The sequence below is a fragment of the Cupressus sempervirens genome, chromosome 2 (assembly GCF_028749045.1).
Source record: "Cupressus sempervirens isolate cs-2001-9-10 chromosome 2, ASM2874904v1, whole genome shotgun sequence".
NCBI lineage: Eukaryota > Viridiplantae > Streptophyta > Pinopsida > Cupressales > Cupressaceae > Cupressus > Cupressus sempervirens.
Window position 1 is genome coordinate 36,234,790 of NC_143119.1, and position 27,926 is coordinate 36,262,715.

Here is a 27,926-nt window from a genome sequence, read left to right on the forward strand (position 1 = left end):
AAGACAAGTTTTGTATGTCAATATTAGTTGTTTAATGTGAAATATCCTCACCAAAGTAATAAAAATGACATTGTATTATAATGTGTTTTTTTAAGAATGGAAACTCGTCTAATTCTATTTTAAATATCAAAATATATGAAGTTTACAAATCCTACAAATCTTTCTCTTTGTATTGAACCCTGATACCAATGCTCTTTAAATTAGTACAATATCCCAACTTCCTACATCACCAACACAACATCATCATTTAATATATAAAACTATCAACATAACCCTTATACCTTTCAAAGATGCAAGTACTAGTATTATATACTAGTATTTCCATGTGAAATGCAAAACAATTTTATAGCTATCAATGCATGTTAAGCTTAATTTTTCAATGACACATTATTATAAGGAAATTTCATTATATAAAATAAAAATAAAAATAAAATCAAAGAAGTGTGGCAGGAATATTATGGCAATGCGAGACATAGAAACATTATTTACCCATCTCAAATTGTTGTTTATACTAGCTCCACAAGATTTGTCTTTGAATTCATTATAACCCACAAGAAATTAACCATCTAATCTGCACTCCTATAATAGAGGTAGGGGAAATGATTAATATGTATTAGTGAATTTTTTCTCTACCCATCCTTTTAGATTTATCTAAAATGGGACCTTGTGAAAGAGGAAATGGGCATGAATCGCAACTCAACTTTAGGAAGTTTTGCCTAATATTATAGTTGAAAAGCTCTAGTAATGCTTGGCAACATCCATCGTTGTGATAAAATGTGACATTTGAAATTGGGTATGAATACCCATCCAATCATAATAAGGGAGTGGCTACTCAAGCAAAGCAAGTGATTTTTCAAAAGGATCTATTTGATGGGGTTCCTCTCAAAGAAATATCTCCTCAAGGAATGCATCGATTACAAGATATGAACAAAATAAATTTTTCACGAGAGCTTAAGAAATTCCAATCAAATTTGATTGTTAGGTTAAAAGCTTTGTTGGAATCCTCCCCACCTGGCTAAATGGAAGCTTTTCATGCAAATAAATACTCAAGTGTCCCTTCAGTACAATTAATGTCTCCCTTAGAACTCGCATCAAATCTCACTTCTAAGGCTTTTGGAACTTTTCATAGAAACATGAGGGCAAGTGTGGAGCCTACTCCTCAATCTTTGTGTGAAGCCTATTCTTCAACCTTTGCTTCCTTTATATCTGTATTCTTTTGTATTATTCGATATTTTTTTTTAAAAAAAATCATTTGTCCTCATCATTGTTTCTCTCATTTCAAGCAAACAAAATGCCTAAATGAGATGTGCATGGTCCTGTTTAGGGATCTGGCAAGAAGGAACAATGTTTCTTAAGAATAACCAATTGATTTAGAGCTTAGCTCAATTCATGGGAGAAGCAATTTTTACTAAGTCAAAAATAATTTAGATTGTAGTTTTAGCTAGTTTATATATTTTAGTAACATTCATTCTAAGTATCTAAATTGGAATTCAGCCCTAAAGTTTTGCCAAAAGTCTTGATGAATTGCTATGAGAGGCATTTGGATTAGTTCGAAAATTTGAATCCATGTCAAAACTTTGAAGTTTGAGTTAGAAGTTATATGAGTTATAACTTACAAGGTTCTAAAATATAATCACCCTTTTACACTTAGCATTTTACAAAATTATCTTCAACTAAAAAGAAAAATGATTACTTAATGCTATAATCACCTTTTACACATTATTTTAAAGAATTTATTATCTTTATCTAAACAGAACAATGATTACTTAATGCTATATCTTTGAATCTCCTCACATATTTTAAATTACTATTTTTAATAAATTTTAAATAGTGTTGAAAGATTTATAATAAATGAATTTTAAAAATAAGGTCATACATCTCTCCTATTATTTTATTTTATTTTTTGCTTGTTTCTTATTAAAATACGAATTTAACTTATTTAGTTTCTTAGTTCCTAATCCCACTGAATTCTACTTTCCTCAAAGTTTATTTATATTACATAAAGACTATAATTTGTCTATGCCTCTAAATTAGAAACTTGGCTCTAACCATATCTATATACTTTTATATAATGAATAACTTCTTGTAGTATTTTCTAGGCTTAAAATTCATCAACTAAACTAAGGTTTCATGAATTTGCATAGTTATGTATAAATTCATTGGATGGTGTGACCCTTCGAAAGAAAGGGGAAATATAAAATTTATATGTACATTACAAATTGGACTTTGTGTAAACCTCCACTTTGAATACTCCATTGATGTAAATTGATTTTGAATTTTACAACTATAGTTCTTTTAGGTTGATTATCCGATATGATTGTGTATAAACATCTACTTCCCATATTTCATTTATGTTAATTGATTCTTAATTTTACAATTATAGTTCTTTTAGGTTGATTCTATACAATTATGTGGGATATTGTTGTAGAGGATGTTATTTATGTTCTTACATAAATCAATTCTCTATGCATAAAAGTCAGTTATTTAGTATTATTTTTTATAATAACATAAAAAATGGAACCAATAAGCAACACCTCAAACAATAAAGACAACAAAATTATCTAATATTTTATCCATCTTCCCGTATTCTCCATACATTTCAATTTTCAAATTCTGTACTTTAAAAACCAATTAAATGAACATTTAAAATATTTTCACTTGAATTCCAAAATAAAATTATCGAATTTATAAAATTTATGAGTATGAACCTAAATAAATTGCACATAATGACCAAACTAAGTGCAAGGGGTCATGATTCACTGGAGAAGGTGAATTGACTCAGCTCAAGGTTTCATTCAACTTCTAACGTGTATATATGATAAGGATTGCAAGTTCTTAGCTTTGAAAGGAAATTCAACAGACCCACAATCCCTGACAGCCTAGGTCCAAGGAGATATGGGTTTTGTGCACCCAAATAAGGATGCAAATCCTAAGCTTTGGAAGAAGTATCAGTGGACCCCCTATCTCTAACAGCCAACAAAAAGGAGATGTGAATTTTGTGCAGACCATTAACTTGTCCATCTCCTGAATCCAACAAAATCACTGGAAAAAAAACTTAAAAGAGAATTTCAACAACTTACCTTAGACCTCATAAATCCTTTCACTCAAAGGCTTTCTAGATGTATGTGCTGAAGTTTAAAACATTGTATAACTTTGTCGGAACTTTCAAGTTTTGAGTTCAAGTCAGCAATTTTATAATAAGATCTCTGTTATGCAAGTTGGACCTCAAGTTTCTCTTGGATTGTACAGGACTCGGGTAATTTCATTTGTTTCTTGGCAGCCTTCAGGTTGCCTTAATCTATGGATTTTCCTTGCTTTGATTCATAACTAACTTCGTTGGAACTTCCAAATTTTGAGTTCAAGTCAGCAGTTTTATGATAAGATCTCTGTTTTGGACGTTGGACCTCAAGTTTTTCTTGGATTGTACAGGACGAAAAAAAATTCATTTATTTCTTGGCAACCTTCTGGCTCATTCTATAGAATTTTCTTGCTTTGATTCAGTTTTAAAAAATTATTAGAACTTTCCGTTTTTCTGCTCAAATGATGAACAGCAACACAAGCCATCATCCTTGGGCATGATTATTCATTTTTGGGGCATTTTATCAAAAAAAAGAATATAATAGCCCTGCGGAATGCAGCACCTAATGGAAACCCTCAAAACATGGCTATGCAGATGCAATGCTGGGAAGCTATATTTTCAAGCATGCAGAGTACTGGGGGAGTCTACTGTAATTTAAAACTGGAACAACTAAGTTGAAAGAGTTTGGTGTTGAACATAACATCATTATGAATTTAGTAAATCAGAAAAATCATATCCTATGCAACTCAATTTATTAATGATTAATGCGTCATGAAATTTTTAGCACACATTACTGCATTTTCATATGCCCCAGTTGAAAATGCAGTGCACAATTAAATTACTAAATAGTCAGAAATAATGCAAAAATTGATTGCACTGTAAAAGTAGTCTTTAACACGTAAACATAAAATGCTTAAGGGTTTTAATAAAATGTGTATTTTGACCTTTGTTAGTAGTTGAAATTATTTTTTAATAAAATGCATATGAAATTCTCGAAAATGCATCAAACATGCCAAGAATCATTAGCCTACACTGCATGCACCCTGCAGGTTGGTGCGTCTCTGCTTCAACCTACGTTGACCCAAAGCAATTCATTCTTTTACTTCACAAATATTCTAAAAGGGATATGATGGATTTCATCAAATAAGTCAAAAGAAATCATGAAATGTGAGCCTAATCAAATCCATTCCAACCATTTAATCCAAGCTTTTTTGCCTCAAAACCTCCTGGCTGCTGAATTATGATTCACATGAGGCCTCCGTTTCATGCCCTAGCAGATGAAAAATACTTACCTTAATAAAATCAACAAGGCTGGCCAAATCAATCCATTCCAACCATTTAATATAGGCTATTGTTAACTTCAATGTCTAAGCTGGCAAATTATGATTCACATGAGGACTCTCTTTTATGCCAAGCGGCTGGAAGATATCTATCTTTTTCAAACTAGAGAATCTTTGCAGGGTAGCGCTCACCATAATAAGCTAAATTTCAAACTGAAAATTTCTGCAGTGGCTCAAAAAAAAAAATATTAGTTATTAACTTATTATTTATTAGTAGTTTGGGATTCAACTTTTATTTTACATGGGACATTATCTCTGCATTAACAAGTGTGCAGCAACCTGCCCAAGACTTGTTCCTGGAACATCTCGGAAATAAGTGCCCGTTACCTACCACTAGACGAAGATCTGTGGATCTAGCCAATTAAATAATGTTAATATAATTAATAAAGAAGTGTGGAAATAAACATCACTGCAAAACACGAGTACTTTGGATGAAATTGGCTAAACATAGGGCATCATCTCTATGTTTTCAGGCACAGTATTGTTTCATCTAAAATTCTAAATCAATGTTGTAGTGTGTCTTCTGACAAAATCCTCAATTTTTTAGCCTGAAAAGCAAGAAAATCAGAATCTTACTAATAAATGGAATCTAACCATGACAAAAGAGCCCCAGATCCTCTTTTCCATGACGTGTCCAACATCATATCATGTGCAACCCCTTCTACTGTGACTGGAGTAACATTGAAGAACTTGGCAGTCTCCTTCAAGCCTTGAGCGTCCTGCACAAAAGTTATCTTTATAAGAACAATGATAGAAACACATCACTTTTTGGCTGTAAGTCTGTAAATCCGGTTGATGTCTCGCAACCATTCTAAACGGGAGATACCCTTGAAGAATTCTGATGATTACCATTTATAAATTACTGGAATACTTGAAATTATTATGCCACGAATTGCAGATAAATTTGTCCTGGATGTTGCAATTACAAAGCACTAAGAATCAATGTCATGGTTACAATAACTCTTTTTCTAGTGCAGGTGGACATTTCAGCAGAACTTTAAGAGTTTCTTTTGAACCGAACCAAAGACTTCTAGAGGACTGCATTATGGGACTTTCAATCAGTTATGCACTAAAACTACTTGTTGCTGGTGCAGAGAGTCTGTGTTACAACAAAACAGATTAACGAACTTGCTCTTGCAAACCATCATATCAGGCATTTTCCGTGTTAGGGGACTCCTTGGATGCAAAAAGAAAATGCAACAAACAAGCAAGTAATTTCATCAACATACAACTCAAAGGAATGTTTCATCCTCCAGTCCTACGCACATTTAGTTATATATGTCATAAATTGTTGCCAATATGGGCAAGCCATTCAACATATGAACGCACAGACACCCATGAACACAAAATACACCTAGCTAGCTACCAGAAGATCGCACAAGTAGTTAATTATATAGCTTTCAGAGTACTTTGGTCTCTATTACTGTTTTAATTTGCACCTCTGCTGAATTGTGTTTCTTCCTTGTAGATGTTGCATGCTTGTCTTGTCGGCATTCTCCTCTGAAAGTTTTCAATTCTCAACTAAAATTGTTATTTAATGAGATGTGCCCTGGCTTCCCAGGAGCACATATATGAACTGTTCTGAATTTTACCTTGACGCTTAGGTGCATTCATTTCTCCAAGTGTTCCCCCTATAGCCAAGGTTCTCTTCAAAAAATTCATTCCTTCTGTTAATATGCTCAATTCCACAATCCAGCAAAGATTAGAAAAGGACAAAGGGCAACAAGAAGCAATAAACAAGATGAGACCTAGGCACTTTTCATTTAAGACCAACTTGAAATTTGACACAATACCAATTTTTTGTATGAGAACAACGATTGGACCTACCTGGAGTACACAGCATATACTTATTGTATTTCAATTGATGTTAGCTGTGCACCATTTCATGACATTACTTGATCTTCTTGAGTTTTCATCTAACCAACCTTCAAAGTGCAAACTGAAATCCTTCTCTTCTATCTTAAAGAAAAACATTAACTTCTTCATTATATGTATTGCATCCATTGAGGATGTGTCAGACCTCAAGATAAAATCTCAATTGTAATTCTGAACCCAATCAAGCCCAACCATAAGCCCTAGATTTACAAAACCAATGAACCTCATTTCAATGGAATACTCTCATGAATATATAACATAAATAAAACAAAACAAATATACCAAATGCACTGAAGAGACGCTTGACTCCATTGTCCTCCTCCAAAATTTTGCATTGAAATGTTTGCTCTTGTTGAAAATGTTTTTTGTGGAACAAGTTGTGATCTTGAGTTTGTTTTGTTTGACCAAGCATGACTTGTTTCAAGTAATCAAGAGTGCCAAGAAAACACTCCAAACACAAAGAGAAAATGGTTGTTTCTTTGTTTGTGACAATTAAGTGTATATGTGTATGTCCAATAGCTTCTTGAAGCCAATTTCCACAGGTCTAAACACTTTAAGTAAAGTATATACCTAAGGTCGATTGGATTACAATGCAATATTTCATCTAACACAAAGGCTCTGATGGATTCCTGATTTTGGCAAATGAGGGCCTCCATTTGTGTATCTTTTTTTCACTTATTTTAAATTATTTCTCATTTAAACCCTGTTTTTGTTTTGTAAAAGATGATGTCTGAAGAAAGGTGTGGAGAGATGAAAAGATTGATATAAATTTATTGCAAATCTTGGTGCTTCAGAGGGACAATTTGATTTTCTGGCCTTATATGTATCTGCCAGTAAGGGATGGACATCACAAACCTTCATGAAGTAAACAGCTGCAGACCAAAGAAACATGTTTGCTTTACTCGATTCTATTTTAAAACTGCACCACAAGGAAGTTTGGAAGCACTATTCCAGATGCTGGTCTCAATAATGGAACACCAAGCATCAGAAAATATTGAAGAGGAATTAAGGAACAAGGTGTTGATTTGAAGTATGTAAAGGATTATTCTAAAAGTCCATCAACAAAAGCTTCTGCAGAAATTCTTTTTGAAGACCAAGCCTTGTCAAAAATCACACAACATCAAGACATCAGAGGCAATGAATTTTCAGGAAAGACTTCTACATCTTCTCTACTGAGTGCACCTAAAGTTGATTTATCAGCATCCCCAATTCTACCTCACACACTTGTACTAGAAAGTAACGATCTACAGTATTCTGATGTTCAACTAGAATCAAAAGTAAATACTGATGAGAAAGCAGAAAGAGTCCCTTCCATTGGCTGGCACTGATGTGATGAATATTATACTTGTACCTGCAAAGTGTGCTCCATGGTCCAAAAAAGGTGGATTGAGAGATATGCTCTACCAAAAGCATTAGATTGACTGAAACATAGAGTGATGATTGTGGCTCCTTGTTATGGAGTTTTGAAACTGCCACCGAGATTCAAAAACGGAATCATGAACCCATGCGCCTAAGTCTGTATGCATATCACAAATCACTATGGATATAGTTTTGGATATTCATCAAAGTATTATTGAGAAGTCTCTCTGAAGTTATATCTCTCTCGTCTCTCAAACACTCATCTATTCAAGACAGCATTCTTCATCCAGGAGAAGAATCATGGAAAAGCCACATCACTTGTTATGAAGAAAATGCAGCAAACGTATGAAAGAAAACGTCATAGAAGACAAACTGGAGATGGCGTGAATTTTAAGAGAAGTACGGCAATATTCAAAGAAGTTTGGGCTAGCAGTGCATATCGTGCGTGACCATGGAGAGATGTTCGAGCATGAGTAAGAGCGATCAAACGATGAAAATATACATATGCATCAAGTTCCCTTTGAACGCCTTGTTGGCATGAATAATAATACATGTCATGCGATTATGGTTACAAAGTGCTATCGAGAGTTTTGAATGCTGAAGATTTGTATTGAACAACTACAGGAATAAGTAATATACGAAAGGCACAATATGTTTTAGGATAATATTAGAAGGATTAAAGTCTTTAAAAAATCTTGTTTATCATGTTGGAGGAGGTGAGACTATTCATTTTAAAGTCACATCTCTATAGTAAAAAAGATATTTAAGGGAGATATGGAAAACAAAAAACAGGACACATTCCATAAGTCAAGAATACTTTTTTTTTTTGATGAATAGTGACCTTTTCTATTAATAAAATATATTCAGTTTACAATTCACAAAAAAGAGGACGGGGGATACAAGATCACCTTGCGAAAGAGTTCACATGGCCAAAGCTAGACTAAAAGCACAGCCGTAGTCGGAAATAGAAACTATTCATCAAAAAAAAACATATAAGGCAACCTCAAGCTGCCAAAGTAGTCCCAACCGAGGGTGGTGGATCATCTTTGTCTTGAAAACCCCAATCATCTTTAGGATTGGGGGGCGGGCTAGGAATAGTCCAACCATCATCAACAGTGGCAGCCTCTGCATCTTTAACCTCTAGCCACGAAGGACAAATCGCCAGGTCCAGGTGAGGCCACTTCCCAGAGTGCGCACGATGAGAACCAGGTGGATGAGCCGAGGACCAACCAGTACCACCACGAGGTGGGGAAGCTAAGCGGCGCCTCCATTCGCCATCACCACCGCTGGGAGAGCGGCAACAGGAAGCCTAGGAGCGCGGGGTGTGCGAGTGGCGGCCAGAGGAGTGGCACCGAGGACAACAGCCGTAGAGTGTCGAGGTCTCCGTTGAGGCATCAGGAGGAACTCTGGCGATAGTACAAGGAGCATTGCCCCAGTGATTGAGCAGCTCCTGCAAGTGAGCAACTTTGAGTGCAACTTTATTAGCTTGCACCTGAATCTGCATAATTACATTATTACAAATGCATGCCTTAGTATACATGGCAATGTTAACATCCAAAAAACTGTGTGAAAAGAATAGTATTCCTATCTTTCCACAGAGAAAACAGGATCTCCAACCTAAAGGTATGCCAAATCTAGGTGAACTTCCGAGGAAATCTGGGAGAGTCACCCAGTAAAATCATATGCCAAGAGAAAGACTTAGGTCTGAATGGCTTGAAAAAATCATGAATCCAATGCCAATAATTCTGAGCACGCTTGCAGAACCAAAAAAATATGCAAGAAAGACTCTGGTTGTCCACAAAAGGGGCATCTAGGATCAAGAACCACAATGTGTTTGAGCCGAGGCCCCAGGGGAAGACCTTGGAAGGCCAGGCACCAAGCAAAATGTACAATCTTGGGTTCAGTTATAGCATTCCATATGGTGTCAAAGCATTTTCTCCATTCAGAAAGAGAAGATTGCAAATGCCATCTGTGGTTTAGCGTATCCACCATGGGAAGATGAGGCAAAAGCCATTTGTAATCCAAACTTGGCTTGTAATTAGAAAAAGGAGTGGCAGGATACCACCTCCAATCAAGCCACCAAGGACGAACAAACTGAATCCCCACTTTATGAACTAAGTGAACAGGGATGGAAGAAAGCAGAAGGTCAAAAGTCTACCGATCTGAATGGACAAGGTGGTACTGTACTTGCATATCTTCCCAAGTCCTGAAACTCATGGTGACCCGTGAAAAGAGGTCCTTACGAGTTTTGATGCCACGTTTGAAAAAACGTAGAGCACTGGCCCCTTGAGTCTTGGCGAGGGGAGTACCTTGAATGGCAAACAAGGGAGACCACTAGATGTTATGCTGATTCAAGGAGAGGCCATTGCGGAATTCATCTCCAACCCATTGAAGCCACGGCTTAACAGCCTCCCAGGCTTTCTAGATGCTCTTGATGACGAAGGAGCCTTGAATGACCACAAGCTCAAGCATAATGAGAAGGGTTTGGAAACCAATCCCCTTCCAAGCAGGCCTGTTGACAAGGAAGCCAAAAGAAATGCAGGGCCAAACCAGAATCTTCCAAGCTTCATCTCCTGAGATAGCCCTAATAATCTATTTTGCACAAAGTGCAATGCCTTGTCTCCGAGTGGAATGCAAGCCAAGACCATTGGACTCTTTTGGGAGACAACAGAAATCCCAGGGCACTCTGTGAAAGCCATGGTGATCAGAACCAGAGGCCCAGAGAAAATCCATGAGCAATCTTTCCAGCTTCATGCATGAAGCTTTGGATGCAGCCTAGCAAGAGGAGTAATACACATGAGTGGCTGCAAGAATATTAGAGCAAATCTGGAATTTTCCCACGAGGGAGAGCGGCTTTGTGATCCAATAGTCGATCTTTTTGCTAATCTTAGCCAGCACAGCATTCCAAAGTTCCACAGGCAACGCCTGGAATGCAAAAGGAATACCAAGAAAGCGGAAGATTTCTCCGTCAGCAACCCATTTCCACTCAAACTAGCTAAGCCAAGGTGGAGCTGGCAAAAATGACTAGCGGAAGCAGAGCGTTTTATGCCATTGAATGGCAGAACCAGATGCTTGACAAAAGGTGTCCAAGCAACTTAAAGCATTATTGATGTTTTCTTCATCCTCTAAAAGAGTGAGAAAAGAATCATCAACAAAGTGTCCATTGACTAATTGGGAGGATGATTCAAGCAAGGAAATGCCACGAACCAATCCTGAGGACACAAAATGCGCAAAAAAATATCAAAAACCTTCCGCAGCAAGGACATAAAGCGCAGCAGCTAGCGGAAAACCTTGTCTGATGGAACGCAAAAGCCCAGAAGCCTCAGATTGTGAATTGTTGATGGTAATGCAAGCATTAGCATCCCCAAAGAGCATCTCCACAGATTGGAGGAAGTTGGGGCCAAAACCCAAAGCCTGGAGCATAGCCAAGATGAAGGGTCATTCAATGCGATCATAGGCTTTAGCAAAATCTATCTTTAAAAAGATGGCCTTTTGATTGGACTTGCAAGCCCATTCCATTCCCTCCCAGACAGCAATGATGTTGTCAAAAATATATGTGGACTTGATGAATCCAATTTGCTCTGGTCGCACAATTAAGGGCAACATGTGCCTGATTTTGAGAGAGTGCCTTGGCAATAATCTTATATGACACATTCAGAAGGGTAATGGGTCTCCAATTACATATGTCCTCTGGATCACCAGCTTAAGGTATGAATTTGATATTTCCTTTGTTTATAATGGCTCCTAAGCTTTTAGAGTGATAGGCTTCAAGATAAACTTTATGCAGATCAGGACCTATATGCTCCCAGAGGTGTTTGTAGAATTCACAAGGAAACCCATCACACCCAGGGGACTTCTCATCCACCATGGAGTAGACCGCCTCTTTAAGGTCTCGGAGGGAAAGAAGTTGCTCACAAAAAGCGCGTTGCTCAGCTGCAAGACAGTTTGAAGTAACAGAAATACACTTTCTGAGAGCTTCCTCCTGAGCAACCGAATTTCCCTGTGAAGCAAACACGTTCTCATAATGATGAACAAATGCTTGCAAGATGGTGGGGAGACTAGACAGAACAGCATTTCCTTGTTTGATTTTTTTAATCCCAACATTGGTATGACGGGCACAAAGAGCCTGAAAAAACTCCTTCGAGGCTTTGTCGCCAACCTCCAACCAATGGAGATGGGCTTTGATTTGGGCTCCCTGTGCAGCATAATTATCAGCAATTTGTTTGTCATGGCGAAGCTTGGCAAGCTGAATTTGTAAGTCCACATCAAAGGGATTGAGGGTGAGGGCCTCAAAGGCTTTTTTGAGGGCAAGCGTGCTGGCTTCATATGACCGTTTACGGAACATAGCCAATTGTCACCCATAAATGCACAGGAACCGAGCAGTTTTGGTAATGGCATCATTCCACCATTGAATCCATCCCCTTTGAGAATGCGGACGTGGCTCCAAGTTCCAAACACGTAGGATGTGCGAAATGGTGGAAGCATGCATCAGCACAGACGTGTTGAGGAAGAACTGAGACTTGGCCACCTTTGGGACAGCTATTTGCCAAGAAATGACAAAATAAATGGAGTAGTGGTCAGATAACGTCACATCTAGCAAGGGAATGACAAGAAAATCTTGATCCTCAGAAAAAGAGAAAAAAGATTGTGCAGTGATCATAGCACAATCAAGGCGTTTTAATATGCGGTCAGAGCTAACTCGAAAGTTGGACCAGGTGTGCCAAACCCCACTATCCTGGCGGCAGTTGGTATTGGGATCAAAAAGGCCCAATTTATTGCGCATGTAATACCAGGCTTGTCTTTCCCCAACTGTCCAACAAAAAGGTAGAATGTCATCTTTGTCAGAGGCCACTTCAACCATATTAAAGTCCCCACACATAACCCTAGTAGCTGGAGGCAAGTTGTCAGCCAGCCAGGCCCACATCTAGGATCTTTCCACAACATCATTGGAAGCATAAACATTAATGACTCCAAAAGAATGATTGTTAATGGAAAGCAAAAGCCAAATAATTCTATGCGTGGGGTCAGAACCGTCCGAAATAATAATAGAATGAAGGCGAGGTAACAGGGGAGTAACTACACCACCTCGGCCAGCTTCGTGCTGGGAAGAAAAAATCACGCCATCCTGCCAAATTACATGGCATGCCGAAGAAAGCATAAAACCAGAAATTTTAACTTCTTGCAGACAGAGAAAATCTAAATTACCAAGTCTATGACGGACATCCCGAACATAGTACTTTCTAGGGAGGTCTGTGAGACCTCGAACATTCCATGATAGGAAGTTCATTAGAACTCTTCCATATCATCTTCATCCTCAAGAGAGGAGAAGCTATTCTGCAAGAAGGTAGAAACATGGCTGAAGTCAGACAGAAAAACCTCTGGACTTACAGCCTGACGTTTCACCTCTGGTATCTCCACACGTCCAGGAGGACTGCGAGCACACCGTGTCGCTGGTGGTGCTATGGAAGAAGCAGCAAGAGGAGTTCGCACCCCAGCCAAGGCAGAAGCCCTAGTAGCTGCCTTAATCCCCTACAAGCTAGCAGGGTTTGAAACCTGCGAAACTCCGGAAGCAGTTTCTTTGTCCATCGCTTGCATCCTTACACTAGGTGGAATTGACGTTCCTGTAGGGATGGGAGGAACCGCAGCGATCGCAGCATAGGTCTGCTTGGGGGCAAGGGATTCGAGGGAGCCTTGCCCTTACGCCCAACAGTAACCCATTCTTCTTTTTTCCCTTCGGCCTATTTGATAGGCACCTCTTTAGGCGTGGGCTTGACCTTAGGCATAGCCAGAGGGCACTCCTTGATCTTGTGTTCTGCGAACTAGCACCTATAACAAGTGTTGGGGAGGTTCAAGTAAAGCACCTTCTGAGAGAAGGTTTTAGTCCCAATCTGAATTTCCACAGAATCCTTGAGATCCTTGGAAAGATCCACCTCTATGCAAACACGTCGTTGCGGGCGGGCGTTGAAAATTTTCTCAGGCTCCTTGGTGACAACTTTGCCAAGGGCTTTGGCAATGAACTCAATGAAAGGCCACCAAGGCAAGGGTAAACTTGGGAACTCGACCCATACAAGAACCCTAAGTTTTTTATCATCTGAGTCTATGAAGTCTCGTGACCATTTTTGAAAAACAAGCAAAGAAGAACGCACAGACCATGGTCTGTTGTTAAAGACCGCATCTGCCTGCGAGGGGTTAGTGAAGCGAAATAAAGAAAAACCTTTGGTAAGGTTTTGCACAGCGTCAAGGCAAGTTCCATGAGGAGTCCAACTCTTGTTAACCCATTCTCGGAGCATAGCTTCAGGTGGAGTCCTACCCACAAAATAACCTATCAAGGTGTGTTGTTCTAACCAATCACATGTAGCATCAAATTCTTGCAAAGGAAGGATAATGTCAAGATTACCTCATTAAAAACCTTCGGCACAAACTTGTGTAGACGTTTGTTCTGTGGAGGCACCATGGCAAACCGAAGCAGCAACATGAAAACCAAAAACAACCGGTTCACTGTTGGCCGGAGCCATTATATCCTAGCCTAAAAACTCCTACAGTAAATGCGGTGTGACAAGTGGAGCTAACAGAGGGAAAGTTCACACAAAAAACCGTACACAAAAAACTGAAAGATCACATGAAGCAAGAAACCCTAGCAGAGCGAAGAAACTCCAATATCCATAAAGAATACATATTTGAAAACGTATAAGAGCAGATGTAATATATTTATTTTGTATAGGGGGATAAGGAACTTTAATATCGCTTTGTAAAATAAATTTATTTATTATATTTTAATGAATAAAATAAAAGCCTTTTATGCTTTTTGTTTATATTAAAGGCATGGAGAATTAAACTACAATTGATTCGTCTTTTATAAACGTTTTCTTATTGCTGAAAACAATTTTGGTCAAATAAGTAGATGAGGTCATCTATGGCATTTTAAACTTGATCATCGCAAATATTGTGAAATATTTAATTGTTTCCGAATATGTGTCGCGTCTCCCCAACCTTAGGAGCTAAAGTGCAATCTGGACTAGTTTAGAATTGCATATATATAGTTGATCCGTCGCATCTTGATTATTAAACTATTTATAGTTTATGTGCGTCGAACATTATAAAGTTGTACATTATGATCTTCATTGTAGTTGACTAAGTTACCCAAATAAGCTAAAGCACTGGTCTTTTATCATTGAAGTATTGGATTTATATTTGAAGTCGGAAAATCTATAACTTCCTTCCTACAAACCTCAAAACCATTGTAAAAAACCTTATACAAAACATTCAGCATTTAGCTTTATCTTGATTGAGTTCAAGGACTTTGCCAACCGAAGAACTGTCCAAAGCTTAAATTCGCTATAGAAAAGCTTTGAACCAAGTGATCTTGTTCGAGGAGAAGGTCTACCACCTAGGTCTGGCAGAGCCTGAAATGTAGGGGAATCAAGGTGATTCTCGTTTGTTGGCCAAAACTGATTGCTAAATCTTATTGAAGAAGTGGCAGTCTCTTAGATTCCCAATCTGCGGTTTTGGTAACCAACAAGCTCAACCCTTGAAGGGAGTATATTTCAATCTTGTCATGCAAGAATTCAGCATGCTAGGGTGCTTGGTTCACCAGGAAACAACTCTCTATCTAGAAGTTAAATGGCTTGTGCAAAGCTGCAAATTCCTACCTCAACCCCAAGGAAACATATATGGTGAGTAACTTCACAGAATGATGTTATTCCCTTGCACTGCAACTGCCACACCGACTCAATCAATAGGGTAGGTTTGTAACCTACAGTATTTAGTTACAACTCTAGGAACAAAGCCACATAAAGTTTCACTATGCAAGCTACTTAAAGCTCTTATAACCCTTGTTAGCTCTTGATTTCCGAAGGCTACCAAATTCAGATTGCTTCTATGCCTTTTACACCAAATTGGACAAGCTTTCACTGGCTACCTATTTATTATATAGAAACCCAAGGGGTAAACTGCTTTTGGACTGGTTACTTCTCACAAAGGGGCAGGCCTCTACAAAAGAGAAAGAAGATAGTACCAATTTCTCTTACACCCTAGATCAATGAAGGCGGGGGAGAGAATACCTGTGTTCTATCTTGGGTTCTATGACATGAGTGTGCAAGTGCATCAAACACTCGATTCCTTTTAGAGCACCAAATCCAAATGTGAGCTAAAGCTAAGACAAGCAAGATCATTTCTTCCCCATTAGAAATGAGTTGTGTGCTAATATATAAATCAAGACATGCAAAACTTGCATTAACAATCCAGCCACAAAAGTTGAATAAACAGATCAGTCTATGACATCAGCCAAATATAGATAATCCAAATTAGAAACAGCCAAAAGTGCAAAAACTAGTACAAATGTGCGGAAACAACTAAAATGGTGCGGAGACCAAAAAAATGCACAGAAAGGAAATCAAATGTGCATAACAAAATGTAACTGCACAACAAAGACTTCAATTGCAGAATTACAGAGAAACAATTCAATTGCATAGAATATAGTGCAATTGTGCAGGAGGGACAACAATTGTTCAGGTACCAGGTCAATTGCGCTACTGTACAATTTAGAGAAGAAATAGAGAAATCAGAAAGTATAAACTATTAAATTGATAAGCAATTGCACAATTCTGAGTGACAAATGCACAATAAAATCCTTTGACTACAAAATTCTGAAATTAATTAAATATCCATGTTGGGTTCACCAAAATGTACAATATCAAAATTGAAAACATGTTTGCAGATCAATAAAAGCCCAACCACAAGAAAATCTACAAACTAACTAAAAATGTACCAATAGAGCATTTCGTCGTGAATGCACAAATATAAAATGAAACAAAACTAATATACCAAATGCACTCAAGAGATTCCTAACTCCATTATCATCCTATATTTCAAGATCTTGCAATGGTAATGTTGGTGCTCTCAAACTTTTAGCACATGCACAAGAGGCTATGAGAGAATGAAGATTGGTTGATTGATGCAAAGATTATGAAAGTATGAAGACGATAATGGTAGTATGAGGATGATTATAATGGTAGTTATGGCTCTCAAAGATCACAATAGCAAAGGCTAATAAAAATTGCATAGGGCATAAGATAGCATAAGTTCTCTAAAAGAAAAGGATTCAAATCATAAAAAATGAGAGGAGAAAGTTTTGTTTTATGTACGTCCTCATGATAATCAAGGGCTAGGATGAAGAGGTATTATTGATGTGTATCTTATCCTCTCTTGAAGAAAGTCGTGTGTATGCTAAGACTGCAAGATCATATTATGACTCCGAGGTTCTCTTTATGTTGGGTCTTGACTGTGGATAAGCTTGCTGTTTGATGTGATTTTCTAATGATCACAAGGGGCCTTATGTATATTCACTAAGATTCATTTCAAATCATGCTGGATGTGTGAGCTATCAAAGGGTTTTGGAATTAAGTTCTTTTTTGGGAGTTTTCACAGAAAAGATAGAAATAAAAGAGAATTAGGGTTCAGCGATTCTATACTAATCCTAAGGGTAATTACAACAATAAAGATTACTTTGGTGGGAAAGCTCCTCAATTACCAAGTTCCGCTTTACCAAGTTATACTACAACTACGCGTGAATTGGTGCAATCTTCAAAGGTTATGCAAAAGATTTCCATACCACCACAAACACCATCATAAAAAACAACGTATGTGAATGATAGAAGTTAAAGCATATGCAAGAATGGGGTTTAGGCTAACTTTGCGCAACAATTTAGAACGACTAAAATATCAGAAGTATGAACCAAAGGAACTCATAACAACATCATTATACTTTCCATTGCAATCACAACACTCTATCTAAACTATCTTAATCCAAATAAGGGAATTTAGAGAACAAGCAAGCATTAATATACTTAAAGTATTCACCAAACTTCAATGAAAACATTAGTCTCAATAGCTCATAGCAACAATCTCAAAATCTACCACTTGCAAATGAGAAGAAGCCTTTATATAGGTCCTCGAATACAATGAGTGGCTTGGATTGAAACAGTAACTAATGGCCCACAATATGCCATATTAGCCCTAATTAGGCTAGGGCAAAGAAAAATGAATCTTCATTAATGCAAAAGGAATCCACAATTGTAGTAGGCAATAAATGCCCACTGCGCACACTTGCAGAGTAGGGTGAAATAAATTACCACTAAACACACCCACTATGCATTAAATGCATCTATCCTTGACATTGTTTGTTGCAGGAGCAGACCAGACAAATTATGCTACAGGAACTAACATGGTGAAATATGCTACAGGAACAAACAAGGATGAAACAATAATTCAAAATTGTGCGACAAGAAGACATAACAAAGATGATGCTACAAGAAGTGCAAAAACTATGAAGGAAGTTGATGTCATGTTTTAGTGTGTTTTAAATTTTGATGTTTGTAATAAAGTCCTACGATGTGGTGGCATAAATGGAATAGTGAGTCTATAAACTATCCAATTATAGCCACTTAGGACAAAGTCAAATTTCATTTTAATTTTGAGTCAGTTTTCTTTCTAAGTGTATTTGAGAGTGTTTGAAATAATTAGGCAAGCTATGTAATCGATGGCTACAAGAAGTTTCAAACAGCTAGAAAAGTCGGCGGCAGATTCAAATGCCTGACCAATCCCTTCATGATTCGAAAATAGTTTTAGCTTTCTTGTTTTTGGTGTTGATATTTCATCTTCCCAATCTCAAAGATAGGAAAGTATTTTAAAAGGTAGATTTTGTAACTGAAAAGGAGGATTGAATACAAAAAAAGGAATAGAAAGTTTTTGAGTGTTGTTTTTTATTTTTCGTATTTTATCCGAATTGAATGTGTGATTTTTTGTTTGCTTTCCAGAATTTGAAAGTCTAAGCTCTGAGAGTATGTTGATAGCCTAGTTGCCGCATGACAGAACATTAGTCGAGTTTTTTTTCTAAACTAAGCTTGCAGATTTCGCAGTTTGTTACAGAAAATTCGATTTTGTGAATCATGAATGTAAGTACTTTCTGTTTCAAGGGTCGCGATTGTAGAGGGAGTCTATTAGACTCTCTGTGATCTGTTGTTTGGGGTCGTAGAGGGTTATGTATTATATTTTTGTGTTTGCTTTCCAAGTTATCTCTGTTTATGTCTGTGTGGAAGAAAATTCACATTTACGATGAATATCTTCATGTATTCGCTGATATGTTAAAATCAAATAGCTGATATGTGATATTGGTAAAAGCTAGTCCATTTAAGGGATTCGCAGAGTCTATTTATGACTGTGGATTTCATGGTCACTGGTCAATCTATTATTGAGCTCTAAACACACATGCAGAAAGGTGGTATAGATCAAAACAAGGATTCATATTGGTTGATAGGCAACTTGTATTCAGTGGTTCCCAGTTCTATATTCAAAGTTGATCAATTTTACCCATTTATTTCAATTTCAATAAAGAAGAATCTGGTCGGTTTAAGTTAAGTTTGTGCAGAAGAGTCCATGTTGCTAAAGGAAGTCGAATGGGTTCCTATCACATATCTTCACATTAGTTGGTATCAAGAGAGTAAGATAGATGTCAATATGTTAAGAAGAATAATCGATCCTGGAGATGCATGAACCCCTTGATGCAGATTTAGTTGAGTGATTTATTTCTTCCTAAGTTTTCCAAGGTGAGGCTCTGCATCATTGTTGCTTGAAAGCGTGGAATTGATCCAAAATAGTCTCTAACTCGATGTCGATTCATATTTGAATTTCAAGATTGCCCCTACCCTTAAAGCTTTTCCCAATCTAGTAACAAGTCTTGAGTGGTATACATGGTTTTTGAGAAAATGGAGAAATTTTCAAAACATCTCTAAAACAACATGGTTTGACTTTGATAGAGCTGAAACAACATGTAGACTCCAACACACAACAGTTACTAGATTTCTCCATGACATTAACTTCTGAGACAACAAACGTTAAATTGCAAGTAAATGCCAATAAAGTGCAAGTCCGGGAAATCCATTTTATTAAGGACAAACAAACCATACTTGATAACAAGCAAGCTTTTTTTGTGAGGGAAGCAAAGTAGCAGCTCAAGTCCTAGTCCTCCCTTTGTAGTACCACCAGCTCTACACCCCTCTTTGGTGTGGATGAGATTGTTGGGGTTAAGTTGACGGGTGAGTGTGTGAGGTGTACCTACAAGCTCAATGTAATTGTTTGGGGCTTTCCTCCTCCGCTGACCCTATCTCAGTAGGTCACTCTTTCCTTAGCGATCAGCTAGGCATTACAGACATTACACCTAACAGGACATGGGTTAGCCAAGTTTGCACCCTCTTTATTGGTTCCTTTACTTGGCTAACCACCTCCAAGCCCTTAAGGTAAACAGAAAGCTTTTTCATCTTCCCAATAGGATTTATCTTGACAAGGATAAGGATCTCACTAGATCGCAAGTGACAAAGATAAAGTACTTTGGGGACTTGTCACAAAGGCTAGACGTATCGAAAAAGTGGGTTGTTATCAAGAAACCCAAGGCAGTTATTCGGGATTCTCCTCCTTTTGAACGGGAATGAGGTCGACCACCAAGGCCAGATAACAGTCTTGTCAGCAGTTGGGCATGCCAGAGCTACACAATGGCTCCTTGTAGATTAATTGTTGGAATGGCAATGGTACCATATGGTCCTTGCCACGTCTCTTTCAAGATGCTCTTGGTTCAGCAAACATTCTCCTAGTTGGGAGACTCATTAGAGCCCTGTGCGTCCTCTTCCAGGCATCTTCAGCTACTAGTTGTCTGCTTTTAGGGATGAGGCCAAGTGCCTTTGTGGGGTCAGGGGTTCGGGTCAGGTTGCCTATTTGATCAAATATCGCCTCTTAAACACAACTTTTGTGGTTCATTATGACAGTTCAGCCAGATTCATGTGGATTTGTAGTGGTCAGACGACATCACATTACAAGGGCATATTCAACGCAGTGTGTTATTTTTCATTGGTTTCCTCGTACTACGCATTCTATAACAGAGAGTACAGTGATCCTTATGAGGACTTGCACGAGTACATTACTAGGTTTTCAACCATGGGTGATATAACATAAGAATTTTCCTAACCAATTTAAAACAAATATTTAACTAACAACTAATCCCATTCACATGACATTGACTTCCATCAACTAATTATAACGAGAAAGAAGTAACTACTACCTAATCTTTAAAGGAATAAAAAAATGATTATCATTTGAATCAATCTAACATCTTCAACTGAAAGGAAAGTAGCAACTGCCATCTTAAACATCTAATATTTTCAAGCATATATTTCTAAACTATCTATTTATGCTCCCATGATTCTAAAGGTAAAAGTGCAAAAGAACATACAAAAATACTGGAGAAATCCCTTTGTGTTGTTGTTCAAGCCTCAGCATTGGTGAGAGGAGAAGCATTGACATAGGCTTAATCTCCCAACTGTGGACCATACTTATCCCCACACATCCTAACTTAATAGAACGGCCCTCCCTACCTCGAGATCGGGCTTGGGATGTTCTTAAGTCCAGCCATCCGAGTATCCTAGCAGTTTGAGTGTCCCATCAGCTATTCCCAAATAACTGAAGCTTTTGGACAAACAAAAAGATCTCATGATCGGCTCATCTACCTATATCTACCTTTGCCAAGGATTTCAAATTGGGTTCGTCAACCCGATCTTCGCGACTCGACTTAACATATTTCATTATCAGAACATGCATGAGCTATTATGTATTTTTCTATTACTTAGTTAACTGATTTCATTTTTTATTCTTGCAGGTTATCTTCACCTCTTCACCATTCATGGCTTCTTGCCGGTGAATCCTAGGTGCTTGAGAAATTATATCCATTTCCTCTTAATTACACCTCTTCACCTTTAATGGCTTCCTTGCCGGTGAATTCCTCGGTGTTTGATCATTATGACATCATTTACACTTCTATTAAATGCATGGAAAGAAATATAATATTATGGACAGGATCTTTGACTCATGGATTTTAATACAATTTTCCATCCTCCATATAATAAAGACATTCTCATGATTATTTGGTAGTAAGCGACATGATATCAATTTCTTGTAAAGCTATATCTAAGGATCTATGTCTTATTACATTCCGTCCAGTATTCTGATCCGATGACAGTGTTGACACTATCAAAGATAAATGAACAAAAACAGAGCTTAGACCTAGTATAACCTTGAGTATAAAAGACAGAACAGCAAGTAACAAAAAGAACTTAACATGACCTGTAGCAAGGAATTTCTTCCTCCTACGGCCGGATTAGATGATCTTTCACAACTCCCTTTGCTCTGAACTAGTTGACGATGAAGAAGAAAAATAATGGATTCAACTTGAAACGGTAAGATGTGAAATCAAATGTCGATTGAGACTAACTCGGCTTGCTAGCTTCGGCAGATGTAAGGGTAAAAGGGTAATGCAATGTATATAGAGAGGCTGTGCCAACTACGATCCAAGATATTCTATTAATTTGGTCGGCCTTGGCTCTTCGGCTACCTTCAATCATCAAGAAGGCCATTCGAAAGCATCCAAATTCGAAATATAGAAGAAAGAAATAAAGAGGGAAAAAGAATAAGGAGAGGTTAAAGAGTTTTTATTTTTATTTTATTATTATTATGCGCTCTTTTATACATTCATGTGTGTATACTGGTGAAATGGCATCATTAGATTATTAAATTATAATTTATTGGTGTCACTTCATTTTTATATACATGTGTTCATATTTAAGGGTTATAATAATGATAAAACAAGAAATTCCAATAATAAATCTCCAAAGGTATGAATTTATATTTTAATTTAGATTATTTATGGTTTTATTATATTATTTTTCTAATAGCTCATGCGGTCCCATAATGCAATATGTTGTCAAGTCTTCATATCCTTTCCAAAGTAGTCTTAGGTCATACCTATCCATCTTGATGACTGGACTAATCGACCATCCCCTTCTGATGGTCCCGTTTAGCAATGCTTCCCCTTTCTTCAGTCTTCTTCCTACAATCACCCAAGCAAAACATTCTCGCCAAGACATTAATTCAAAGATATATAGATCATTAATTCCAATCAAACAATTGTCGATCATCTAATGACAGTTATAGGTTGCTTGATTATTTTCATCAAAGTCTATAATAACTAACTCATTTCACATGATTATGAACGAAATAACTCGTTATCAGTTGGTACAACGTATATAATTAACTAATTCACTTCACATGATCGGGAAAGAAATAAACTGATACGTCTATAATTAACTAACTTGTTTCACATGATCAGGAAAGAAATAATTTGTTAAACCAACGGCTATGATCAATTTAAAACTTAGGGGCAAATTTGGGATGTAACAGGTGACATCATTGTTCTGGTTGACTTTAACACACACACTAGAGACCTTCAAACCCCTCTCCATGACTATGGGTCTAATCTAGTTTGTACAGCTAAATCAAATTCGAGCCCACCAAGCTTACAAAGTTTCTCAGAGGATAGTTAGGGACCCCTCACTAGGTATGGCCACCATGTATTGCATTTATGTGTCCTCGAACTTGGTGATCCTAAATGGGCTTTCCTACTTTCTTGGCTTTGGTCTTTTCACCTGTTGGCGTCATTGCGACAGCACAAGTGTTGTTGACTATGTTCTTTCTAGTGCTTCCCTCATCCCCTCCATCAGTCACTTCACCATCTCTTGCCTCCCCCTAACTAATCATGCCCTCCTTAGCCTTACCCCCAAGGTCCCCTCCGAAGGCGACTCCCCCCACCCACACCTCCTTTTTCTACATAGAGTGTGATCGTAACCTCTTTGTCATCCACCTTAGATGGCTCCTCCCCTAAGATTCTTTCATTGATTATGCAAATGTTCCCTCCGTGTTTGATTCTATGGCACCCACGTTGTAGGAGTCTTCCCTCTCCATTTCTCATTGCACCTTTTCCCTTTCCTATAGCCCAAGCATAGGAGCATTTTCCCCATGAATCAATGCTTTTACAAGGATTGCAAATCCTTTCATCGCTCGATTCACTCAACCTCATCCACTCTTACCCCCCTTGTTTGTCCAATTGAGGCTCGTTTATCGTCGCTTTCTTCACCACGAGAAGCAAACTTTCTTCGTGATGCAATGTAGATCCCTCTATGCCCCTCTCCTGTAGTCTTTGAAACTCTTCTGGCACACCATGTTCCCTTGCCACCCCCCTCCCTTGCCCCTGGATCTCAGCTCTCTTGTCTCTCACACCTCCACCCTCTATGATATCCTTGACCATCCTCCTCTCCACCTCTTCCCCCCACCTCATTGTCATCTCTTCACGTTCTCCAACATCAGTGAGGTTGTTAGATGCATGAACAACAGATGAGGAAGGGTTCCAAGTGGAGCTCTTCAAGCTTGGTATTACTATTTTGGGCCCCTTTCTTACAGTGCTCTTTAACAAAGTGGTTTGCACTAGTTTTCCTAACTCTTGGTCACAACATATTATCTATCCGATCCATAAGACCGGGTCGGTCTCGAACCCTGGAAACTACAAGACCATCATGGTTGAACATACATTTGCCAAACTTTATCCCATTGTGTTGAACACTATCTTATCTAGAGAACTCAATCAGCAACATTGTTGGGATAGGGGACGGGCTGGTTTTTGTACATATTTCTAGACCATGGACCATATTCCAACTCTATGAACTATCATTAAGGAGGCACGACATCGCTTGTTGAAAGTCTACAATAGCTTTATAGACTTCTACAAAGCCTTTGATTATGTTCCTCAAAAAACTCTCTTCCAAAGACTTAGGGACATTGGAATTTTTGAAACTCTCTTGATGAATATCATGAGATTATATGAAAGCATACTGGGCAAGTTTGGGACTCGTCAGGGTTTTCCAAATCCTATCCAAAGCACCATAGGGGTGAAGCAATGATGCCCTCTCTTCCCTTCTCTCTTCAATATTTATATTGATGAGCTCAAGACTTTCCTCTGACACTTCTTGCTCCTTGGTGATGGCTGCTATTTACACCAAAATTCGATCTCCATTTTACTGTTTTTCAACAATGTGGCTCTTTTGGCTTTGTCCCCAGAGGCACTCCTGTGACATGGGATGGCCTCCTTTTGTGACTCACGACAATTAGTTGTGAGCCTAGGCTAGACCCAAGTGATGGTCTTTAAGTGCCTAAAGACCTCACATCTCTATTTCCACTTTCAAGGCACGGAGGTTGAGATCACATCCTCCTACACTTATCTGGTGGTTTAGTTCTCTAGTCCCCATTTTAATTAAGACCTAGCATGCATCCCTGAGTTAATAAGGGGCTCATCTCCTTGGGTATTCTTGAGAGACAGTGCTTCAGACATCAGTTCCAGGATACCACAACCAAGATGCCCCTTTTGGACTCTTCGATCAAGTTGACTATCCTCTACAACTTTGTTGAGTAGGGGCCATCTCTCCTAGATTTCAATTGGGCTATAGTCAAGAGAGTCCATACCCTCCTTTGGCACATTATCAAATGTCATCAATCCACCCCCCACAGTATCATGGCAAAGTTTGGGGCTCGTTCCTTTAGGCTTGGGACCATCTTTCATTTGGATTGGTTTCTCCACCAGCTTCAGAGCTTTACAGATTCTACTGAGGGTTGTAACAGATATTCTTACTTGGCCTATCGCTCTTCCAATGAAATAGCAAGCTTTGATTCTATTGCAAAGCTCCTTGCTGGTTCGTCCTGGTTTCTATGCTTCTTGGCTCGACTGGGATTGCGATGGATTGCCTTCCCCTCTTTTAGTTCTCCCTTAATACCCCAGTTCACCTCCTTCCCCTCTTAGCAGGAGCTAAATGAGCACATCAAGCTCAATATCTACAGATAGTATATTATCACAATATTGAGTAACCCTCTTGGGGGGGCACCACTCGAGGATGGCTTTCTTTGCGAAGAACTACATGGATATCCAAGATAGAGTTTTTGGGTGTCCTTGGTACCTCACTCACTGTTGGACTTGTGCCCTTTACATCTCTTTGAGGTCTTTCAAGGTGGGTTCCCATCAATTACATAGATAGACTGACCACTAGATTGACAGAGAGGGTAGGATTTGTCGCCTTTGTCCCCTTGGGTAAGCGGAATCTCAGACCTGTTTTATCTTTCGTTGCCACACTTACTATGAGATCAAAAGGTTCTACTTATTCAAAGAGTGCATGTCCATTCCTTCATTCTTCAAGTACATTGATTAGCAGTCTCTTGCACTTTATCTCTAGGAGGCCATGGAGCTTCATGATTCCACTTTACAACTTCAGTTTTCATTGAGACAAACTTCAAACTAGCTTATCATCTCTTCCTTCACACCTTGCTTGGCCCTTCTTCTAGACAAATTGGGCATGTGAGGCCTCGTAGAGGACCAACTCAACAACATCACCATACCCCAAACAGATCCCTGAGACGGTTTGAGACACACACTCGCCCCAGACCATATCCTTTGGTGTTGGGCTACTTCTCATCTATAAGGAGTATTTAATCTTTCTTCTTTTTGTTTCCTTTCCTCTTCTTTCCTTCTTGTTCATTCTGTGGACACTATTTGGTGCTCCTGCTGCTAGTTGTAGCCTTGTACATTTTTCAATCCCTTAGACCTTGTGGTCTCTTGTTGGACATTAATAAATTTATCTTATCTTGTGTCTCTCGAAAGCACTCAACTGAAAGAATTCCTCCAACTTGCATTTCAAGTTGTCCATACCATTATTTCATCTTCTGTAATTCTTTGTGACAACAAGGATGCAACTGTATTGGAGATCCTATTGTGATGTGGAGTCTAATTAGACTTGGAGGTTTATTCAACGCGGATTTCTCCCCATATTATTTCTATGGGGGTTTGGAGCAATGCCCCCAAGATGAGGTCAAGGGGCAGTGCCCCAGGTGCGCTCCTTGTCGCACTACAAGGTGGGGTTGAAGGGCAACGCCCATGCGGGGGTTTTTCAGGGACAGTGCCCCCAAAGCCAAAAATGCCCTTATATTGTAAAAGGCATCGGCTGCTATTTTTCCTATTGGACTACTTATTCTAGCCCTAATTTTATAAGCGGAAAAAGCTTGTATAAAAAGGCATAGGGTTAGGGATTCCATAATGTAATGGTGATATTATAGCTTCTTGCAGCGGTATTGAACTGTAAGGGATTGCGGATTGTAATCATTGGATAATAATAATATTGGACTTGTTGTTGGTGGATGTAGCCCAAGGATTGGTTGAAACACGTTAAATCTTGGTGTCTTGTGTTCTCTTTTATATGATCTAATATTTTCTGGTATTAGTTATATTTGCATGTAACTGTTATTTCTATCTGAGGTTAATCCTAACAAGTGGTATCAGAGCCAGGTTGGTCGTCATTTTTTTTTAGCTAGACCGTCGTCATTTTTTTTTAGTAATCTTCTGCAGGAAGATCTCACAATTGAGTGGAAGTCTCACGGTTGAGTCGGAGCGATGGCAGACGAGGCTAAGCTAAGGGTTGACAAGTTTAATGGGCAAAACTTTTAGTTATGGAAAATACAAATAGAGTACTATCTTTATCAGAAGGATTTATGGAAGCCGTTGGGAGGAAAAACCAAGAATCAGGGATCTATGACAAATGACGACTAGGATCTTTTAGACAAAAAGGCACTTGGAAGCATTTGATTATGCCTGGCACCATCGATGGCATTTAATATTACAAAAGCAAAGACAGCGAAAGAGTTGATGGAAACCCTAACGAAACTGTATGAAAAGCCCTTTGCTTCAAACAAGGTATTTCTCATGAAGCGTTTATTTAATATGAAGATGACAGAAGGTGAATCTGTTGCGGATCATTTAAATGAGTTTAATACTATTACTAGTCAGTCATCTTCTGTGGGTGTCAATTTTGATGAAGAAATTAGCACTCTCTTGATTTTGTGTTCTTTGCCTGAAAGTTGGAATGGCTTGGTAATGGCTGTGAGTAATTCTATTTCTGGATATAATACCCTAAAATATGATGATGTGATCGGTGTTATTTTGACTGAGGAAACTCGTAGGAAAACCTTAGGTGGATCTACATCAAGAAGTGCTTTGAACGCACAAAGCAGAGGCAGAACAACTAAGAGAGGAAATAATTTCAGAAATCGTGGGAAATCAAGAGGAAAATTAAAGGGGAAGGGGTCTCAATCCAGAGGACCAAGAGATTGCCGTACTGTGGTAAAACAGGGCATAAGAAGAAAGATTGTTGGACTCGAAAGAATAATGAAGGAGATAAACCAGAAGGGAACAAGGAGGAAAATATAGTAAATAACAAATCCAAAAAGGATGCTTTGCTTCTGTCTTTAGAAAGTGTTGATGATTCATGGGTTTTAGATTCTGGTGCTTTATTTCATGCTACACC

General features: G+C 38.3%; 1 protein-coding gene across 2 annotated transcripts in view; it reads right to left on the reverse strand.

The window, feature by feature from the left end:
• Nucleotides 1-4,592: 4,592 nt before the first annotated feature.
• LOC149570946 (uncharacterized) overlaps nt 4,593-27,926 on the reverse strand; it is a 93,734-nt gene continuing 70,400 nt past the window's right edge. For both annotated transcript variants that reach the window (XM_089812500.1, XM_089812499.1), the window contains one exon: nt 4,593-5,138. In XM_089812500.1, coding sequence (XP_089668626.1) covers nt 4,995-5,138 — 144 coding nt within the window. In that variant the 3' untranslated portion in view covers nt 4,593-4,994. The remainder of the gene's footprint in view (nt 5,139-27,926) is intronic.